Source organism: Lipotes vexillifer, unplaced genomic scaffold (assembly GCF_000442215.2).
Source record: "Lipotes vexillifer unplaced genomic scaffold, Lipotes_vexillifer_v1.1 scaffold40, whole genome shotgun sequence".
Taxonomy (NCBI): domain Eukaryota; kingdom Metazoa; phylum Chordata; class Mammalia; order Artiodactyla; family Lipotidae; genus Lipotes; species Lipotes vexillifer.
In genome coordinates, this window is record NW_006771578.1 from 1,666,938 (window position 1) to 1,687,970 (window position 21,033).

The 21,033-nt window shown below is 41.3% G+C and overlaps 1 protein-coding gene across 1 annotated transcript in view; it reads left to right on the top strand.

The window, feature by feature from the left end:
* SLC9A9 (solute carrier family 9 member A9) overlaps positions 1 to 21,033 on the top strand; it is a 547,504-nt gene that overhangs the window by 180,075 nt on the left and 346,396 nt on the right. Inside the window, exon 6 of the mRNA XM_007446943.1 lies at positions 14,152 to 14,257. Within this exon, the coding sequence (XP_007447005.1) occupies positions 14,152 to 14,257 (106 nt within the window). The remainder of the gene's footprint in view (positions 1 to 14,151; positions 14,258 to 21,033) is intronic.

The window sequence follows — 21,033 nt, forward strand, 5'->3', positions numbered from 1 at the left end:
AGTTGCAGCGAGTGGGGGCTACTCTTCGTTGCGGTGCGTGGGCTTCTCATTGCGGTGGCTTCTCTTGTTGTGCAGCATGGGCTCTAGGCACGTGGGCTTCAGTAGTTGTGGCACACAGGCTCAATAGCTGTGGGCGCAGGCTCAGTAGTTGTGGCTCGCAGGCTCTGGAGCACAGGCTCAATAGTTGTGGCGCACAGGCTTAGTTGCTCCGCGGCATGTGGGATCCTCCTGGACCAGTGTTCGAACCCGTGTCCCCTGCATTAGCAGATGAATTCTTAACCACTGTGCCACCAGGGAAGCCCTGACTTTTTTTTTTTTTTTTTTTTTTAGAATAAATCAAAGGGGAACAGAAATGTCTGCTATTCTAATATTAAAGACTTTTGAATCATCTTGGAATTGGTTAGAAGTGCAATCTCTCATATGTCATCCCAGAACCACAACTTAATAGAGTGCTCAGTTGGCCGGGTGCCCAGCCATGGCCTGAGCCTGCATGTCTGGAGCCTGTGCTCCGCAACGGGAGAGGCCACAACAGTGAGAGGCCCGCGTACCGCAAAAAAAGCTATAATACAAACAAAAGAAATGAATGAAGACCACAATTAAATATTGAAAAACAATAGTGAAGAGAGTGTGTGATCAAAGGGACCTGAAAAGACAGAACTAAACAATGAAAAGTCTTCTGATTATGACAATGTTTGATCAGCGGCCATGGCTCACGGGCCCAGCCGCTCCGCGACATGTGGGATCTTCCCGAACCGGGGCACGAACCCATGTACCCTGCATCGGCAGGCGGACTCTCAACCACTGCGCCACCAGGGAAGCCCTATAGCTTCTTTTTTTACAGTCATATATATTGTTCTTTTTCCTCTTTGGTCCTCTCTGCCTCTGCATTTCAGAGTTTCCGAATACACCAAGTTTGTGGTTTCTCAGCACTGGTGTTAGCAGCATTCTACACAGAAATTCAAGAGAAAACTGAATAACTTTCTATCTGCAGACAAAAAAAAATAAGATGTAATTTACAAAGCAGTCTCTTCAGCACCAGGACTGGCTTTGCGAACAAAGACAACATTCATTTAATATCTGCTAAGCAGCATAGGAAGACGTTGAGATGGTTTTATTCCCATATTCAAAAAAAAAAAAGCTCACATACAGTATAAGATCATGTCCCTAAATCATTTGCCTACAGTTATCTGTAGAGAAACTTGGGTGACTCTACCTCTGTTGTGTAATATTTGGTAGAGAAGTACTGTATTAGTATTGCTGTGGAAGAAGGCAAAGCAGTGAGGGATCATTCGGGGTCTTTTCATACGTTTTCACTGAATTCCAGGTAGAAAAAAATTACACCTCTGAGGAAGTCAGAGGATATTAGACCAGCGTACTTCCCATAGAAGGCAGCAGGCTTCTAGAGACTGTAGACAGACCAGCCATTTTTACGAGGCAATCTGTGCTTCAAACCTGTACACGGTGTCATTTAATAGTATTCCGGGGCTTCCCTGGTGGCGCAGTGGTTGAGCGTCCGCCTGCTGATGCAGGGGACACGGGTTCGTGCCCCGGTCCCGGTCTGGGAGGATCCCACATGCGGCGGAGCAGCTGGGCCCCTGAGCCATGGCTGCTGAGCCTGCATGTCCGGAGCCTGTGCTCCGCAACGGGAGAGGTCATAACAGTGAGAGGCCCGCGTACCGCAAAACAAAAAAATAGTATTCGGTTGCATTTTTTTGTGTCTGTCCAATTCCATGTTAAACACACTGGGATAGCATCAGTTTAAAAGTCTCTACATAAACCCAGGTCTATAAAACACCATCATATAAACCCAGATTCTATTCTTGAGCTAATTTATCCAGAAATAAAAAGAACAGGTTGAATTTATATTATGTATCTCTTGCAGTGAACTGAAATAGCTTCCACTCGCAGTATTTCAATTACTTTCATGTAGTTTTCTTGGGTAGAGAGGATCCATTTCTTAGATGAAATAATTGAGGCACAGAGAAATGTTGGGTTTTTCTTAAGATTTTATAGTAAGTCAATGAAAAATTGACACAAAAGCCAGGACTTCTATTTTCTTAGATGATTAGACTATGTTTTCTATAAGACACTAACATCTGTATGATCAAAATGTATTATTGACTTCAGCTAACGTGCAGCCAGCTCTAAAATCAGTAATGTCCTTATTCTAACCATCAAAGCATCTGTTAAGTCAAAATTTAGAACCCAAAGCCACCAATTGGTAGCAAATGAAAACCTCCATCTGAATTTTTCTACCTGGAAAGTATACCATTTAGTGATAACAACAATTAACTAAGTGTGTACACATATATCATATAATCTGATCATCACCACAGCAAGTCAATTATCTCCATTTTAAGAAACTTAAGATTATAAATACTTAAGTGGTTTATTTAAGTCTACAAGGGTCATAAGTGGCAGAGATGGGAGACAAAGTGTATCCAACATTCTTTGTCCTACACCACTGTTATTTCTCAAAATATCATAGAACAGTGATGTGCCCATTAGGCTTAGCACAAAATGAAACCTAATAGTCAAGTTCTCACTTTATTGTTTATTTCATTTAACAAACATTTATTCAGCACCTGCTATGCACTAGGTACTATAGGAGTGCCTGAGAGAGGGAGTGAGAAGCAAAATACTGATCCTGCCCTCAGGAAACTCCAGTCTAAAGGGGGATATAAATATGACAACTGGCAGTAAGTTTAAAAGATAAGACAGAGGTAGTCAGGCAGCTTTGTGAGCTCGGAGGAAGGGCCCCATGAACTCTTGTATCACTCTTGTGGGAAGAGGGTCCTGGGAAGGCATAGGACCTCCTTCAAGACAGTATTTTGCTTGATTCAAGAAGACAACATGTCAGTTGGAGGAACCACAAACCGTGTTTCTCTCCTATAAGAGGTGGCCGTATGAGCAGGGTTTTTTTTTAATTCCTATTCAGGCCACAGATGGCATGACCTGCTCAATATTAGCAAGATCTTCCTAGGCTCAGACTCCCTTTGGGGGTGTCCTGGCTTGATAATTCTGGGGGCCAGGGTCAAATCAAGAGCACACACTCTTGCTATTATAACAGCTCTCTCCTCACTTATGCAGAAGAGTCAAGCTCATGATCATTTGTCTTTGACACTATTATGCACCTGTTGCTCTGCAACCCCTGATCTCAGTTCCCACCCAGGCTCCATCAGCATAATTAGGAAAATATGCACTCTCCACACCCAGAGTCTACAGTTTGGAGTTTAGGTCTGAGAGCCATAGAATTTTAGTTTTGGAAGGACCTTAAAGACAAGCTCTCTCAATCTCATTTTTAGACGGGGACCTTGAGACTCAGAAAGAGAAAGTAAATGTACGTTGAGTAGGAGTAGGTGTTCTTTCCAAATGCAGAAATTCAAGGGGTAATTCGTGAGAAATGGAGGGAGGCAGAGAAGAGTTTTCGTCACTTCTCTGCTTGATAATATCTATTTACCTCTCTTGAAGGCATTTTTGAGTATCAAAGGGGAAACACACGAGTAGAAGGTGTCATTCCATTTTATAACGGACAAACCCTCTGATGGTTTTGATGACATGAATAATAGCGTTAATGGTAACCACCATTAACTGAAATACAATATGCCAGACACTTTACATAAATTATCCCACTTAATCATTCTCCAAAAACCTACGAGGGAGGGAATATTTTTATCTCCCTTTTGCCAATGAAGCTTACTGAAAGCTTAGTGAGGTTAAGTAACTGACTCAAGATCACCAAGTTCGTTTGCATTGCAGCTGGGATCCGAACAGAGGTTGGTTTCACGTCAGAGTCAAGTTCCCAACCATTATGTCTACCTCAGAACAGAGTTGTGAATAGCAAGGTCTTGGCGCAAAGGTCTTGCTTCAGAAATTGGAAGCCTAGTTATGGAAAGTCAGCTCCACAGAACAGAATTAGAGAAGATAGTGGGTGACAACCAACTATATAAATGCCCGGGATATTGAGAGTGGATAAAGCAAGACTCCAGGTGTTCTGAGGATGGGATTTCAAGAATACACTGAAAAACTATTTGAAGCAATTCAACAGCTCCATGGACAGCTGGGAAACAGCTGTGGCTGACAGACCTCTCTGGCTCACTGCTTTGGGGAACAGAATGGCTCCGCTTAAATGAAAGCAGTTCATTCTCAGCAGTGCTCAAAGACAGACCTGCAGAACAGAAGTTTTGAAAGTCAGTGTCCAGCCCACACTTTCCATTTATGTGTTAAAGAAGATATTGCATATGGGGGAAAATTGGATTCAGAAATTTCTTGGAGAGTGTTTCCTTGGACAAGAGCACCCTCTGACTCCCTTTAGGGTTTGGCTTGGCTGACTGAGGTCAAAACCATGGGGCAATGAGGCAACTACTGAGTCACACTGAAGGCAGCACTCACTCTCAGAGTCATGTAAATGCAGCGTCAGCACTTGCACAACCTGAAAGTGAGCACCTCCTGAAGGGTGAGATGCCTAAGGAGCCAGGAGAGCACCCCAAGTAGCAGCCTGGGTTGAGTCCCCTTGCTTTACAAAGCCTCTCAGAAGCCCCTGGGGTTAGGATTCCTTGAAAAGTGGCTTCCCTCTTTCTAGAACACAGCCAAGAAAGGACAGGGACTGACCTTTTACCTGGGTACTATAAAAAAACACATTGTAGTGTTCAACGTATTATCTTGAACTGAAACAAAAACCGCTTTTTATAACAAGTGCTATCAGGTCAGTGAGTGGGCAAAGAAATCATTGACCACAATGGGAGGACACAAGAGAGGCAGGAGCCGGTCTGATCTTCAAGGAGTTAGCCACATGGCGCATGACCTTCAAGTTTCATTCATTTGTTCACTCATTAGGTCAACAGAATTAATTGCCTGCTGCTTGCCAAAACTATCAAAGGCATCAACAAATATATAGATGAATAACAGATACCAGTGATGACCAACTTTTTATCCAAGGAGACCAATTTAAAGAAAAGTAAAAATGCTTGCAGGCTGTTTTTTGGGAGGTGTTTTTGTTTGTTTGTTTGTTTTTTAATACTGCTTTCACATAAGAAAAAGCATTTACCTGCACCTGAACTTCTGCCTGCTTATATTATTTTCCAATCCAGAAAGGATTACTGTAGAGGGCTAAAATTTCAGAGATGACAAAGCTAGTTCACACTGCAGTATCTGATGTAATATAGCACCTCTGGAACTGGTTTCTTTTTCTTTCCTTGACTAACCTTGTAAACCACTGAACTGCAAAGTGTGCCTTGTCTCTTGAAATTATATCCTATAATGCCAGAGATTTTTCCATTGTAAATAACATAAGTCACATTTTTTAACACAAACAAAATGTTTCTGGGTAGGTGATGATGCCATTCCTTGAGATTGGTAGTTCAAGGGCAAAGCAGCCGATTGACAAAGGCTGGTTGGGGGATAGGGAATCTATAGCACATCCATACCCAGTGCCAGGCACACAGTGATGCTTAACAAGTATTTGTTCCAGTAGAAGAACTCCAGGTAGAGTTGTCTTGGCAGTGGCTAGATACGGGAGTCTGTAGCTGAGGGAGAGGAAGAGATGGGCTGGGGATTGAGATTACTTAGTGTGGATGAGATTGCTCAGGGAGAGTTGGTGGAGTGAGAAGGGAACTGAGGAGGAGTTCCTGGGCAGCATCTGCTTGAGTTTACACAGGAGAGAGAGAAAAAGAGACAAGAGGGGTTGAAGGGAAATTGTGTCCCCAGCACAAAGGAGAGCACTTGGAAGGACAAGAAGTGTCCACAGTGTCATGTCACATAGAGGGCTCAACAGTCTGGAAGCCCAGGGAGGAAGTTCTGAGAGAAAGGGAGGAGGTGAGGGGTCCTCACATATGGCATCCTGGGCCGTGGGAAGAGACTCCGGCTTCCATGCTGTATCTCCTTATTAAGTTTGGCCAGTTTTTAAGATGGTTTTTACCTTTCTTATTCTAAAATTAGTGCATGCTTATTGTAAAAAAATTTATAAAATACAAAACAAAGTTCAAAGAAGAAAAACAAAAATTATCCTGAGAGCTGCTTTATGACTTTTGGCTTGCTTGCTTTAGACTTGGCATACCCAATTGTGCTAACTTTCCACACTGGTTTGGAAGTCATCATTCCCACTTCAGCACCAGTTCTTCACAGTGTAGGTCATATAAAATAAACACTGGAAAATAAAGTGATCTGATGAGCTATAAAGTAATACATTCTGAGTAAACGAGTGATCTGTTGTGTGTGATGATCGTACCAAGGGTGACTCGCATGGATAATTAATTAGCACAGAGGGCCCCATATGCACAAATATTTTCAAACCCACAGCCTTCTCATCGGTCCAGGTTTTCCCTTGCTAAGCATGAGCTAAAAGATTTGTCTAAGTGACTTCTTTTCTACCCATGGTGGGGTAGGTGCCGGGAGGACTGAAGGGCCGTTCTAGCTACATCCCCACTCAATAACTCATATATTGAAAAGTCAAATGCCTGGAAGTTTAGCCATTTTGTAGTTCCTATGGTGAGAGGGTAGCAGAGTGTATTCATTTGCTAGGGCTGCTATAACAAATTACCAGAAATGTTGCAGCTTAAGACAACACAAATTTATTATTTTATAGTTCTATAGGTCAGTAGTCCAGGTTGGCTCAACTGGGGTCTCTACTCCAGGTTTCACAAGGCCAAAATCAAGGTGTTGGCTAGTTGAGCTCTTACAGGGAAGCTCTAGGAAGAACCCTCTCCCAGGGTCATTCTGTTTGTTGGCAGAATCCAGTTCCTTGCAGTTATAGGACTGAGGTTCCTGTTTCCTTGCTGGCTGAAAGCTGGGAATACCTTGGCTTCTAGAGATCTCCCTCTGGCCCTTGCAAATGAGTCCCTACATCTCAGAGTTAGCAATGGAGTGTTGAATCCTTTGCACCCTTGGAATCTTCCTGACTCCCTCTTTTTTTCAGTCTCTCTTCTGCCTTGCCTTCAACTGCATCTCTGACCAGGCAAAGAAATTTCTCTGCTTTTAAGAGCCTGTGTGATTAGGTTGGACCCACCCGAATAATCCAACATAATATGCCCATTTTAAGGGAACCTTAATTACATCTGCAAAGTCCCTTTTGCCATGTAAACCTGTTATATATGCACAGGTTCCAGGGGTTAGTGCATGGACATCTTTGGTGGGGCGGGGGGAGGGCAGGCATTATCCAGGCGACCTCACAGAGTGATGACATGAATGATTGGACACATGGTATGATCCCTCTCCTCCTGTCCCGTTTCCCCTCTCTCTCACATAGGCCCAGTGTGGACTCGTCTCAATATTACTCCTGTTCGCCCTTAGCAGCTTGTCTAAACTGCTTAGAAAGCAGGAATATGCACCTTCTACTTTGAAACCTTTCTGTGATGTCCCTCAGGGTCTTGATCCACAGATTGGGCAATGATGGTATAAGATACCTGCTTGTTTCATATCTTTTTGTAGCAAGAGAAAAATTTATTTGTGAAACCCACTTATTATGATCATGACTAACACTACCATCTTTTTTCCTACAATTGTTACATTTAATGGGTCACAGTGATATTTTTACCTTCCATTGATGACCCATCCAAGCTTTGTCTGCTTTATGGCTCCACTGAGCTTTTCTCTGAATTTATTTCATGATTTGTAGGCAAACCCTTGCCTACTGTGTTCATTTTTAAAATGGCAAAATGCTTGTCGTAATCCTGACTGGAGAACGCTTGTTGATGACAGGGTGAGCCACCTTCACTCAGATATTGAGCATACTGCAAAGATTCCCCATTAAACTGCACCATGGCTTATTAAACCCCATTGGTGAGAAAAAGTGGGCCTTATTTTAAATGTTTATGTTCTGTGCTAATGTTAAACTTAGAATATTTCTGTTGCAGGTACCTTTGGGAAAAATTTTAAAGCAGCAGCTAAAGTGCCAATAGATTTCAGCCCATAAGTTCCCAGATATGGAACCTGGGAAACATCCCCCCGACCCCTGTATTTATTCTCAGGTTTCTCCCTTCCTAATCTTTAAATATCTTTTTTTTCTTAATGCCAAACCTTGTGATCTTCTGATTACCTTTTTATATTCTCAGTAACCACTAAGGACTGTACTCCTGGTTTTAAAGCAAAAGAGGAAGTAGATTATTATGGAACAACATTCAGCCATGTTTGAAGTCAAGGAAAGGACGTATGATTGTCAATGTTTTTATTATTCATATACTGAAGAAATAATCTCTGTCCACAAAGCACTTACATTCCCAAAACGGACTTAAACAAACAGAAACACTCATGACAGAACTGTGATTCCAGAAATGTGCCAGTGGAATTCATATGAAAAGAATAATTTTCCTCATGTGGGAGTTTTAGAAATCCTCTACATAGATGCCAGAAGAATCAGCTGGTTATAGTGTAGCAAAAGGTGTTAAGATCTAGGGTGGCTTTCTCAACAGGAATCCAACAAGAGAGTTAAATTCTACAGAAAATGATTTGAGCAACTATTTTCTCATTCCTCTCAAAGATGATGCTTAGCCAGTATCATTCTGGCTGCAGAGGATGTAAATTAATTCATTAAATACAACAAATGTCTTTGGACAATGGTTCTCAAGCTTTTTGGTGCCCCAACCACTTTACAGTTCTTCAAAATTAGGAAAGACCTCAAGGAGCTTTTTGTTTATGGGTGTTACATCTATCAATTTTTACCATGTTAGAACTTTAAATTTTTTAACGTATTTTCATTGATCTATTTAAAATAGCCATCATAAACCATTTATAAGCTAAATGACATATTTTTATAAAAATAAATTTATTTCCCAAACAAAAAAATTTACTGAGAAGAGTGACATTGTTTTACATCTTTTCAAATCTCCTTAATATGTGGTGTAGTAGAAGACAGCTGGATTCTCACATCTGTTTCTGCATTCAGTTGCACTCGCACACATCATATAGCTTCTGGAAAATTCCACTGTACACAGATGACATAATAAGAAGGAAAAACTCAAGTGACATTGTCATATTATTCTGAAAATGGTTTTGACCTTGGGGAATCTTCCTGGATAGGTCTCAGGAACTCCCAAAGGACCCTGGACCATACTTTGAAACCATTGCCTTGGGACATTAGGGCCTGTTTCTCCCAAGGATCCCTGGTGAAGAGGGCTTCAATAGTGAGCTTGCATATGGTATTTTCTCCACTACTAACTCGGTACCAAAATAACATATCATATTGATGGCCAAAATAAAATTGCAGCATTTTAGGGTTAAATCATCCATGATGATTTGTGTAACTAATGATTTAGAATAACCTCAAAGAAGTAAATCTAGTGGTTAGCTTTCTAGGTCTGGCATAGTTTCTCTGGCTTATTTCAGAAGGGTTAGGTTTTCTAGTTGTAATTCTAGGATATGATTAGCAAAGCTTGACTGGCAAAACCAGTACATGCACTGATTCTGCTGCCAAGGCTTCACTGAGAAGGTTTAGGCTCAAAATAATTCCAGTATTCGAGCCTGTACTAGGATACCTCAACTTTTTTGGAAGCCTCTCCTTGAAATCTCACTCTGTATAATATTTCAGAAAAGTGGGAAGAGTTACAGGAGAATTTCTTCTATAGGAATTACATGAGTAAAAAAAAAATCCCACATTTCCCCAATAATCACTTGTGGAAATGCAAAAATGCTACCTTATTTATGAGACTACCAGGGTTCTCCACCTGTCAGGCCTGACATGGTTCAGCTGCACAGGCCAGAGACATTTTTGATTCTCCATGTGTCAGGGACAAGTGTCATACATACTGATTTGCACAGAAAACCACAGAGAGCACTCTCCAGGGAAAGCCAGCATTTTGACAAGGCTCAGTGATGACTTAGAGCAACAGGGGTAGGAACTATTGTGTGATGTTGTCCATAGACCCATATCATTTGAAATTTAAATTCCTTGTAAAACACCAAGAAAATATGGGTCAGAGAGCTGCTAATGGAGATTCTAGGGAAGGGACTGTCACTAAATCACCCTGAAGACTTAGAAGTGACTGAAAGAGCATTAGGAAAGAAGTCAGTTCAAAAGCTAGCAGTAAAAAAAAAAAAAAAAGAAAAGCAAAACATCATTTAAGAGTCAACACATTGAGGTACTGATGGGGTCAGCCAGTCATTATCTGAATTTTTATCTCCAGGTATGGTTATTACACTTGAGATGAGAAAATAATAGTTTCAATGCTTTAAAGGGGTTCCCCTCTTTTTCCTCTCTCTTCAACTTCTTTTTCCGCTTATTCTGCTCAACCTGTAATTTAGAAATTGAAGAGAAAGCCTCTCTTGGCTTTCTGCTCCATAGGCTTCGCTTTATCACCAGCTTCTCAGAAGTGCCATCCACTCCGCTGCCTCATTCATTCCCCCAAGACCCCTCGCTGTTTGATTTCTGAAACTATTTTCTCAGATATCTCCAGTGAGTCAGTGACATTTCTCAACCATCCGCTGCTCTTACCTGGGGGTAGTTATGTGTGTTTGTGTGTGTGTGTGTGTGTGTGTGTTTGGGCATAAAGTTATGTATGCTTGTATTCCTTACTACCAATTTGGGAGACAAAGCGGATATTTCTCCAGCTGAAAAGTCAAGTAGAAAGGGGATGTGTTGGGGAGGGGTCCTGAGCCCCAAGCGGAGCTTCCAACCCACCACTAAGCAATGGGTGCAACTACAGCATGACAAAGGCAAATATGACTGAATCCCCTGATAAAATCAGAGGCTTAAGAAATTGGATTGTGTCTTCTCCCCTCCTTATCCACATGGGGTCTAGAATGTTCTCCTCATACTGTCACAAGAAGGCTCATCTAACTATGCATTGCTTTTCAGCCCAGCCTCGGCCCTAGGTTGTCCTTACAAACCCAGCAACACGTGGGCAGAGCTTGTGTGAGCATGTCCACAGCTGTTCCAAGAGATTCTCTCCTGGGAAAGTGACACAGAGTCTTGGACACTGTGTGTGAGATTGAGCCCTGCCAGCGAGCTAATTAAATGTGTTTTTTAAAAGCTCTAAGCTTAGCAGCGAGAGTGGGCGGCTAATTTCCTGACTCACCTATTCAACTCATTTGTGGTCCCAGCAAATACTTCCTCTTGTAGGACACACTGCCTGGCTCTATTTCCAAGCCGTTCCATTTCTTCACAGGGTAAATAGGAATGCACAGAGTAATAGCTTTCTCTCTTGTGTGGGATAACGTTTATGAAGTGGAGTTCAGTTCTTTGTGCAAAAGGAATTGTGGGGGCTTCCCTGGTGGCGCAGTGGTTGAGAGTCCGCCTGCCGATGCAGGGGACACGGGTTTGTGCCCCGGTCCGGGCAGATCCCACATGCCGCGGAGCGGCTGGGCCCGTGAGCCATGGCCGCTGAGCATGCGCTCCCGGAGCCTGTGCTCCGCAGCGGGAGAGGCCACAACAGTGAGAGGCCCGCGTACCGCAAAAAAAAAAGGAATTGTGGGAATGTCAGAACAGTTTTGAACAAAACTGGATATTCAGTTAAGAGCCTTTCCCTTCTAAGGCCCAGAGCTCTCACTGGAAAGGTGCAGAGTCCATCCCAGCCCAGGGTGGACTTCGTAACTGGGTATGTGGGGAAAGAAACCCTGGGCCTTACATCCCTATTCGTGAGCCTAGGAAACCTGTGTTTCCAGACAAGCTGCAAGTCATCTTCAAAGCTTGGAAAATCAACAGTCATAATAAAACAACAGCCAATATTCAATAGAGCTTCCATGATAGAATTTTCTAATTTAAAACTTACTTTTATTCCACAAAATCCTAGCAAAAGGAAAATGTTGCTAATTAAAACCCCCAATGGAAGTCTCTTTGTTTTGATTAGATGCAGGGTCTTGACTATCCTAGCAGTAGACAGAGGTTACTTAGCAGAGGTAATTGTTAGCCCCTCCTACGACCGCCTGCAAAGGCTAAGGGTGCTGGCAAATGTGAACAGCTACATGCTAGCGTAGAGGACATCTCTGCGGTTCTGCCTATCGTGATTAAGGATCTACTCAGCTAGAATAATGAAATTGACTCTATGCCTAGTAAAATGGGAGCCGGCTAATTGTCATGCCAATTCGTGACATTTTGTATCTGTTGTCTCTTTACCTCAGAGCTAGTTGTTGAATTCAATTCTCCTTTCCCTAGGATAATTTTTAGTAACTAAAACTCTATGCGTGATGAATATGGTTTTCAGCCAACTTGTTCATGCTTAGGGTCAGGTTTGGCAAATATCCCACGCGTATATTTCATGCTTCTTTTTCTCCACGTAACCCTTAGCTGTAAGTGTTCCCCAAGGATCTCTCATGAACTCTCTTCTCTTTCTATATACTTTGCTCAGGCAATCTCAGCCACTCCTGTGGCTTTATGTCCCATCTACATGCTTATAACACTTCAAATCTTTCTTCTGCTTTAACTCTGTCCAGCTCAGCTTACAGCCTTTTATTTCCAGCTTTCTTATTGAAATTTCCATTGGAAATTCTACCTGGCTATTTAAGTCAACATGTCAAAAACCAAACTTACAAAATGCCCCTGTCTACAAACTAATTTCTCTTATGCAGCCCATCTACCAACTGCCCAGGGTCGAAACCAGGATCACTCCTTGCTGTCTCTCAAGCACCAAAACCCACCAATTCTCCATCCCAAATATCTTGTGGGTATTGTCACCTCTGCTCTATCCTCCCTGACATTATCTTTTATTCATTCACTTACTAAAGGCTTAATATATTCTAGCACCGTGCTAAGGGCTAGTGACACAGAGGGAAGATGAGAACCAATGAGTAAGTAAAATACAAAGCACGGTGGTCACTGACCTATCAGAACCCAGGGTGGTGGATGTTCAGGGCAGAGCAGGATGTGCAAGAATTTAGGAAACCGAATCTTCCTGTCTTGGTACAACTCATCTCTTGCCAGAACATTTGGGAAAGCTTCTAGCCACACATCCATTCTGCCCTCTGCCCTGCTGCCTGAACTTAATTTCCAAAGTTTAAATCAGATTGTGTCATTGTCTGACTAAAACCCTTCCATTATAGCAGGACAAGTGCCAAACTTCTTGATTCTACTTACAAAACAGTCCAACTCAGCTTTTTCTCCCCCCAGCACTCTTTTATACAACACAGTTACTAACCTCACGGCCCATGAAATAGGAAAAGAAAGAGCAGAAATGAAAATGCCCACTCTGCCTTAAAAATTTACCGTCAGTGTCATTTTAAACCACCCTCTTTTCCCCTTTGGCAATCAACTCAATGGATCATTTTCCTAATGATTGCTGTTCACACTTTGCATGACTGTTTCAAGTATCAAGACGCTGAATAGTTTTGATGACCACAGCTAATCAGTGTGTGATTATTTACTGCCCTGGTGTACTCCCAAAGGCTCCATACAGACATGAGGTATATAGTAGCCATGCAGCAGGCTGCCAAAAACGAATCCTTAGGTCTTGCTTTTAGGAACATTGAGTCCATCTTTATAGATGAGTGTGATCTCGAGAGAATGAGAGCCAGGTGCCGACTACCTCTCCCTTCACAGGAATAAGTCGCTGCAACAACATTCATTCATTCATTCACTTAGTCGTTCATGCATCAAACAGGAGTGACCCAAGGTCTTTGCTGAGGGATCAGGGGGGTGGAGGGGAAATTTGAAAGGCTTTTAAAGATTGAATAAAGGTTTTTTGTTTTGGTTTGGTTTGGTTTTTTGGGGAGCAAGAAGTGTGTGTGTGTGTGTGTGTGTGTGTGTGTGTCTGTGTGTGTGTCTGTGTTTATGTATTTAAGGAAGGAGGGGAACAGTAGCACTTGGGCGGGAAACAAATAGCTGCTCTGGTAAAGTGAATCAAAATGCCAAGGTAATTAAAAAATGACACGAGTCATTTTTTAAAATTTTGGCAAGTTCCTTGTGGCTTGAGGGAGGCAGCAAAGGGTGGTTAGGGGGTGGGAGTGTTGCAGGAAGAGATACTGGAAGGTAAAGAGCATGAAGATTATAGAAGACTCCTACCAAGGAGCTCAGACTTTCTCTTGTAAGCAGGGAGGAGCGAGCCCAGAGAAATCTCTAAGCAGGGAAGTGAACAGTCAGATCGTTTTTTGATTAAAGGTTCGATGCGTATATAGGGATGGATTTGAGAAGATGAACATTTAATGAGTGCTTTATACAGGTGACCACAACCAAGGACAAGTCCCTGGCTACGTCCCAGCTAACTCTGCGTATCTGTGTGTCTTCCCTAGTGACGGTGTTGGCCATTTTCCATGAACTGCATGTCGACCCCGACCTGTACACACTCTTGTTTGGGGAGAGTGTGTTGAATGATGCAGTTGCCATAGTCCTTACATAGTAAGTACCAGAACTTGGCCTGTGCTTCTTTGACCATGTAAAATATGCTTCTACTTGGTGATAATTCCTAGTGGCTTTAATAGTATCTTTTCTGTTATGTCATAGAGATACAGTCAATTCCTAACTTTTAAGGAATTATTATCACAGAAGAGCGCCAAGAGTAGGAACATTTCATTAGCCACTTAATTTCTAACACCATTAATAAGCTGCGTGTTTCCAGCTTATTACAAGATACTACTCAAAGGGTAACATTTTTGTTCTCGGTGTATGTATTTAGCTGATTCACTTAGGCTTCCTAAAATGCACATAAATAAGCTTTCTTCATTTCAAATCAATATCATTTAACTTTTTCCCTTAAGTCACTTTCCAGATACTAGACTAATAGAAACCGTTGTATTTATACTAATTTTGGCAAATTGGAGATAGAAGTTGAGAGTCAGAATATTCTTTATTTATCAGTGCAAATGTAACACGTTATAGAAACACACACATTTTAAAATCATCACGTGACAAGTCAAAATGATGGAGCTTCGTCTGCTAAGAGTTAATGTAATTTTCCCTTCATCTTTTCCCCTTTAGATGCTTACCATTTATATTTAATAAATGACACTTTGGTGGCTTTCACTATGTCAGAGGTCTCTTCTTGCTTTTAGATTAAGACCAACATTTTGGGCAACAGTCAGATACCCTAGAGGAAGGTAGCTATCGAGTAATTAAATGTGACAACAAGATTCAATTCAGGGTGTTAATTACTTCAAATGCATTTGAAAATGTATTGCAAAGTAACAAAGGATTTTTAAAAGTCAGATCGCCCAGAGGGGAGTAGGAAACAACAGGGCAGCACTATTCTTTTTTTCTGCCAGCTGACATTTCTTAAGGCTGCCACCCTAAAGTTACCACTGAATTCAGCAACTTTCAAGAAAGAGTCTCCAAAAAAACTTATATTTTACCTGGCTACTGAGAAGTGCCTCTCCTGCATTAAAGGAAAATACCAGTGAGTGCAAATTAAGAGCAAAAGCCATGGCAGATTCACAAATGCCAGAGGATGCTTTTAAAGAAACACCAAGAACAATTAATTAAAACATCAGGGATCTTTGTCCAAGATATACTAGTATTAAAGGAACATTTGGGGGAAAAATTTTTAAAAATCTGCTGAGTCCCTCATCTTCACTTCCTGAGCTGCCATGTTGTAAAAAGGCCAAGCAAAGCAAAACGACTAAAGCACAAATGAGCCTTGGGAAAGAATCATGCAGCTACAGCCAAGGAAAGGTTTGGCCTTTCCACTTTCAGCACTACCATGCACAGTAGTTTTCCATTCAAAATGCAGACTCCAAGGATGAATGTTGACACTGTTGAGCACAAGCCTGGGGGGCATTTGAAACAGTCCATTTAAGATCTCCTCAGGTCCATATGTGGTTATTACTGGTAGCGCCTTTTCTACTCCCCTATCCGTGCGTTGCATGTCTTAATAAAATGTGTTTCCCACCATGGCAAGATCCTTTCCTTTCTAGGCACCAGACGCTTGCCAGTCTAGCTGAAATCTTGTGCTTCCCAGCTTTGGCATTTCAGGTATTGTGCAGAGTGACCCCAGTGAGTTTCAACTTTAAAATAAAGATAATTCTAAATTAGGAATGCTTGACACGGAAACTTCCACACATTCAAACCTGCAAGCTCGTTCTTCCACCTGGTGCATTCGGACTCCACCAGCCTCTTCCAGGAGCTCTACTTAGCGTTAATGTACAGCTGTCCCTCTGTATCCACAGGGAATTGGGTTCCAGGCCCCCTGTGGATACCAAAATCCACAGGTGCCCAAGTCCCTTATATGAAATGGCATAGTACAGTCAGCCCTCTCTATCTGTGGGCCCCATGCCTGCTGAGTCAACTAACTAAACCTCGGATTGTTCCATGAGGAACCCGCGAATACGGAGGGCCTCCTGTAACTAGGTTACCCCCGGTCTAGACTCTCTGTCCCCCTGTGCCGTCTGCTGACCACTTCTTCTTTCACCTTTTACACAATCCTCCACGTGTTTTACTCTTCACTTTTCTCACTTGCTTCTTAAACTTAGTTTACAGCACGTATGGCAATCTCTTTTTTTTTTTTTTTTTTTTTTTTTTTGTGGTACGCGGGCCTCTCACTGTTGTGGCCTCTCCCGTCGCGGAGCACAGGCTCCGGACGCGCAGGCTCAGTGGCCACGGCTCACGGGCCCAGCTGCTCCGCGGCATGTGGGATCCTCCCGGACCGGGGCACGAACCTGTGTTCCCTGCATCGGCAGGCGGACTCTCAACCACTGCGCCACCAGGGAAGCCCCTCTTTTTTTTTTAACATCTTTATTGGAGTATAGTTGCTTTACATTGTTGTGTTAGCTCTGCTGTATAACAAAGTGAATCAGCTATACGTATGCATATATCCCCATATCTCCTCCCTCTTACGTCTCCCTCCCACCCTCCCTATCCCACCCCTCTAGGTGGTCACAAAGCACCGAGCTGATCTCGCTGTGCGATGCGACAATCTCTTTTTATACATCTACTCACACACACGTTCCGTCTCCTTTAATGCTGCATCCCCAACTGTCTTCTAGTTCCCATGGAAGAACCCTATTTAATAGTTTTCCATGACTTTCAGACCAGGAGTTCAAACATTTGTCTCTCCATTTTTCTCTTCCTTCACCCTAACTTCGCATAGTAGCCAGACACATCTCTCTGGCTTGTAGCCTCATGCCTTTCTTCACAGGCGCAAAGCTCTCTCTTCCCTGCTCCTGCTTCTGCCCCATCAAGTCTTTCACCATGTACTTCAGTCACCTCCTCTGGGAACCACTAGCCCACATGCTAAAGTCCCTCCTCCATCTCCGTATGTGCCTCCATCGATTCCTTGCCAGCTCTGCCATGAAATCTTGGGTTTACACGTATATTTGCTTTTCTAGATAGTAACTTTCTGAAGATGGAGACTTTGCACTTGAAACGTATATTAAAAGAGCAAATGAAAACCTCCTTTGTATTTTCCCTTTCTCAGTTCCATCTTCGTGTGGTTTTGAAGTTCAGGAATAGAGGTAGAGCTTTTATTGTCCCATGGAAAGGAAAAGACACATTTTGATGTGAAATCAAGTACAGTAAATGACCTAAATCATCAGCCACTATGGCCTTGGCAGTGACTCCGGAGCCTCTTTGGAATAGCCACACACTTTCATTTGTCTTTCCATCTTCTACAAGCAAACCTCCTTGCTTAAGAACCATCCTCTTAGTATTTAAAAAAGTTTTATTGTTAGTTTTTTGACAGTAATGTGCTCTAGTATTCCTCATTCAAATACAAAGTAATTTAGCCACATTTTAGATTAAATCAGCTTTTCTATGCTAATCTAAGGAGCCACTAACTAATTATAATACTTTTTCTTAGGCTAAACGTGCTCTGAATTTCAGACAACTAATTTATAATTGAATTTGATGACTGTAACTCTTGTACACAGCGGCATGTGGCGGGTGGTGTCCCTAAGGCTTAAAATGATTCAGAATTATCTTAAGATAAAAGTAACTTTATTTAACAAAAAAGTTTTGAAATTAGCTTTTCTCTGATCCATGCTATTATTTCAAGTATATAGGGAATGTCATACCCAAATATGTATGTGTATTGGTTCATAAATGAATTCCATGTGATGGATTTGCACTTCTAAAGATTGTGTAATAGACTGTGAAGGAAGGCAAAAGATATAATGGAGACATCTTGGAAGGTGTGTGTTTTTGAATCCTGAACAAAGACATTACTTTCAGAGGCACCATGGGAGGGTAGAAAGAGCCCTAGATTTAAGTCAAAAGTGGTGGTGTCAGGATTGTCACGAATTAACTGTACAATTATTACAGTTGACACGAAATCAACCCAAACTGGAGTAAACACAAGGGGAGTCTGTGTTGGCTGATGTAACTGAACAGCAGGAGTAGAAATGGCTCAGGAAAGGATCCCGTGAAATGAGCTGAACTCTCACCTCGCTCAGCTTCTTCAGGGTTATCTCCCCCACCCGGTCACTAGATAGTTGCCAGCAAGTCCCAGGGCTGCATCTTTCTTCAGGAGGATAGAGCAAGAATCTTTGTCCCATGATTCCCAACATAAATCTTAGTACACCTTATAGATTCTGTTGCTATTCCAGACCCACCTGTGGCCAGGGAAATGTGCTTCATTTACTGTCTCAGGTCTAAGTCACATTGTTCATAAATTCAGGGCAGTAATTGGTTTTACTTGGAAGCACATGAACTGAGACTGGGGAAAGATGGGATTCTTGCTCAGAGTAATACTGCCACAGAGAAGGAAAAGTGGATGCTGGTCAGAACCAAAACAAAACAGAACAGAACCTAAGAGACCACGACAGCGACTTCAAATGGCCATAAACTCTTCCTGCTTGTTTCCTTACCTATAATATGTAAGAACAGTCGTTCTGTATACATTACAAAATTATTCTGGGCAATAAATAAAGCAATATATTTGGAAAGGGTCTATAATCTATATAATCTACATAATCTATGCTTATAAATATATATACTTATTATAATTTATATAGTCACGTATATCAATATCTTTCCTTGTACTTACACAGATCTCTCTGGTTTCATTGTTATGACTAAAGATAGACCTGCTTCTAGTGAAGCATTCCTTCATAAATATGGCATTTTATGATCCAAGGAATAGAGAGAATAACCGTTTTTACATGTGATTTCCCCCATTAAGAATGAACCACTTAGTTAAGGTACACTGTCTAAAGAACTAGAGGTTGAAATATATTACTTAAAGTTATACAGGTACTCACAACCAAAATTGATATTACTTGCGGAAGTTAATTGGAGGAGGAGAGAGAGAAAGGCAGGGCTAAGTTACCTAAAATGTCACATCTGTCACAGTAAGAAATCAATGTATATGTGTGGAGTTGATAAATCAAGAAATGGAAGTATATACATATTATTTAGAGTCATGGGGCAGCCATCGGAAGAAATAAAACCATAAATGTTACTAGTTGGTTGAGTAAATTATAATATATGAAGATCATGAAATCCTATGCAGACATTTGAAAAATGATAGAAAAGGAGTGTTGATGTTAAAAGATACTCACAATATATTTTTTGAGAAAATAGGAAAAAATTTAAATGGTGTATACTCTAAGATCTATTCTGGCTAAAAAAAAATCACAGCCAAATTCATGTGTGTGTATGCATGTGGTTGTATAATTAGAACACATTATTATTTATATACAAAATCAGAGTGTTAGGTGGGATCACAGGTGATTTTTATTTTCTTCTGTTTACTTGTATATATGTATTGGAAATAGATTAAACTACTTATGATCGACTCTGGTCCAAAGAATCCCCCATTAACATACTTGATAATTGGCAGTCTTCATTTAAATGCAGATTCTACAGAGGTTTAAGTTTGAAATTTTTTTCTACCCATGAAAGATGAGAAAGAGGATGATGATTTGTTCTCAACCATTTATCTGCGAAACTGAAATATTGACAGTATTGTATGTACTGAAACATCTTCTTGTAAAGTAATTCCACAGTATACAAATGCCTCCAGATTTTCTTAGAGATAAAATAAGAACCTCATTAAACAGCTGGCTCTTGGATGATAATAAACACATACTAGGTGCCTTTATGTTCTGTTAAGCAAATGCTTACAAGGAAATTTAATATAGATTATTGAAAGAGATGGAGAAATGGACACCATTTTCTCATTTTAAATAAGAGTGTTATGCTGCTTAGAGGCTCTTACTAGAAAATGTCATTTCAAATGTGATACTGGTGAATGCTTGGCACTTAAGAGTGAGTGACATTTTGAAAGACCACATTTCTTATAGTCCATGCATCTTAAGGGAAATTTAACATGGAAATTAATGGGATGGCTGTGAGACTCCAAGTACCGTGCGACTAACAGGAACCTTGAGATGTCATCCAGCCATTTGACAAAAAGGTACTGAGGACCTGTATGTGCCAGACTCTATGCTGAGCGTTGGTAATGTAGATGGATGGGCACCGTCACTCATCCCTACTCTCAACAGCTCCTCACCGAAACGAGGCAAACGATAGCTAAAGCAGGATTTAATATGTGCATCAAAAACTTGCTCTATAAATTATCCCAGAAAATAGCTATGTAGGGATTGGTTCTAAACATATGTCGTTAAGGAAATCTATTATTTCTCTTGGTACCATCATCTCTAAGCAGATTACAAGCTCCTTGAACGAAAGACATACTTTTCTCCATCCGCCATGACATGCAGCTAACTATCTGGAAGTTTCTCAATCTTTCAAACACAAGTGGGGACATTTTACTAATCCTCTCATTAAAATACATTCCAGAGGGTGGATGTTTAATATTCTTCATGCTGCTTCTTCTAAATATATGAAACGCCTTATTAGTTACCCTCACTAGCTCTGCTTCTCCCATTTTACCCATAGCTGTAAACATAGAGGTGATAAGGAGATGTCTCCTTTTGATGAGAATGAACCAAAACTGTTATTACCACCGGAAAGTATAATATTTCTCATGAATCTGCTTAACTTAAAAACAAATTTCTTATATCTTGACGCATCTTTCTGAGGGTAAATCACTTTGATATTTGCCTTGGAAACTGATAATCAGCATAAAATACATTTATTTTGATGCCTGTCTAGATACTGCTGGGTTACATAATTAGAAAAAAAAAAAAAAATTATGGTCCTTTCTGCTTAAGGACTCCTTGCCCTAAGTCAATCCATGCCAACTTCATTTTTTGGACACCAGGTGGCACCACCTAGCAGGG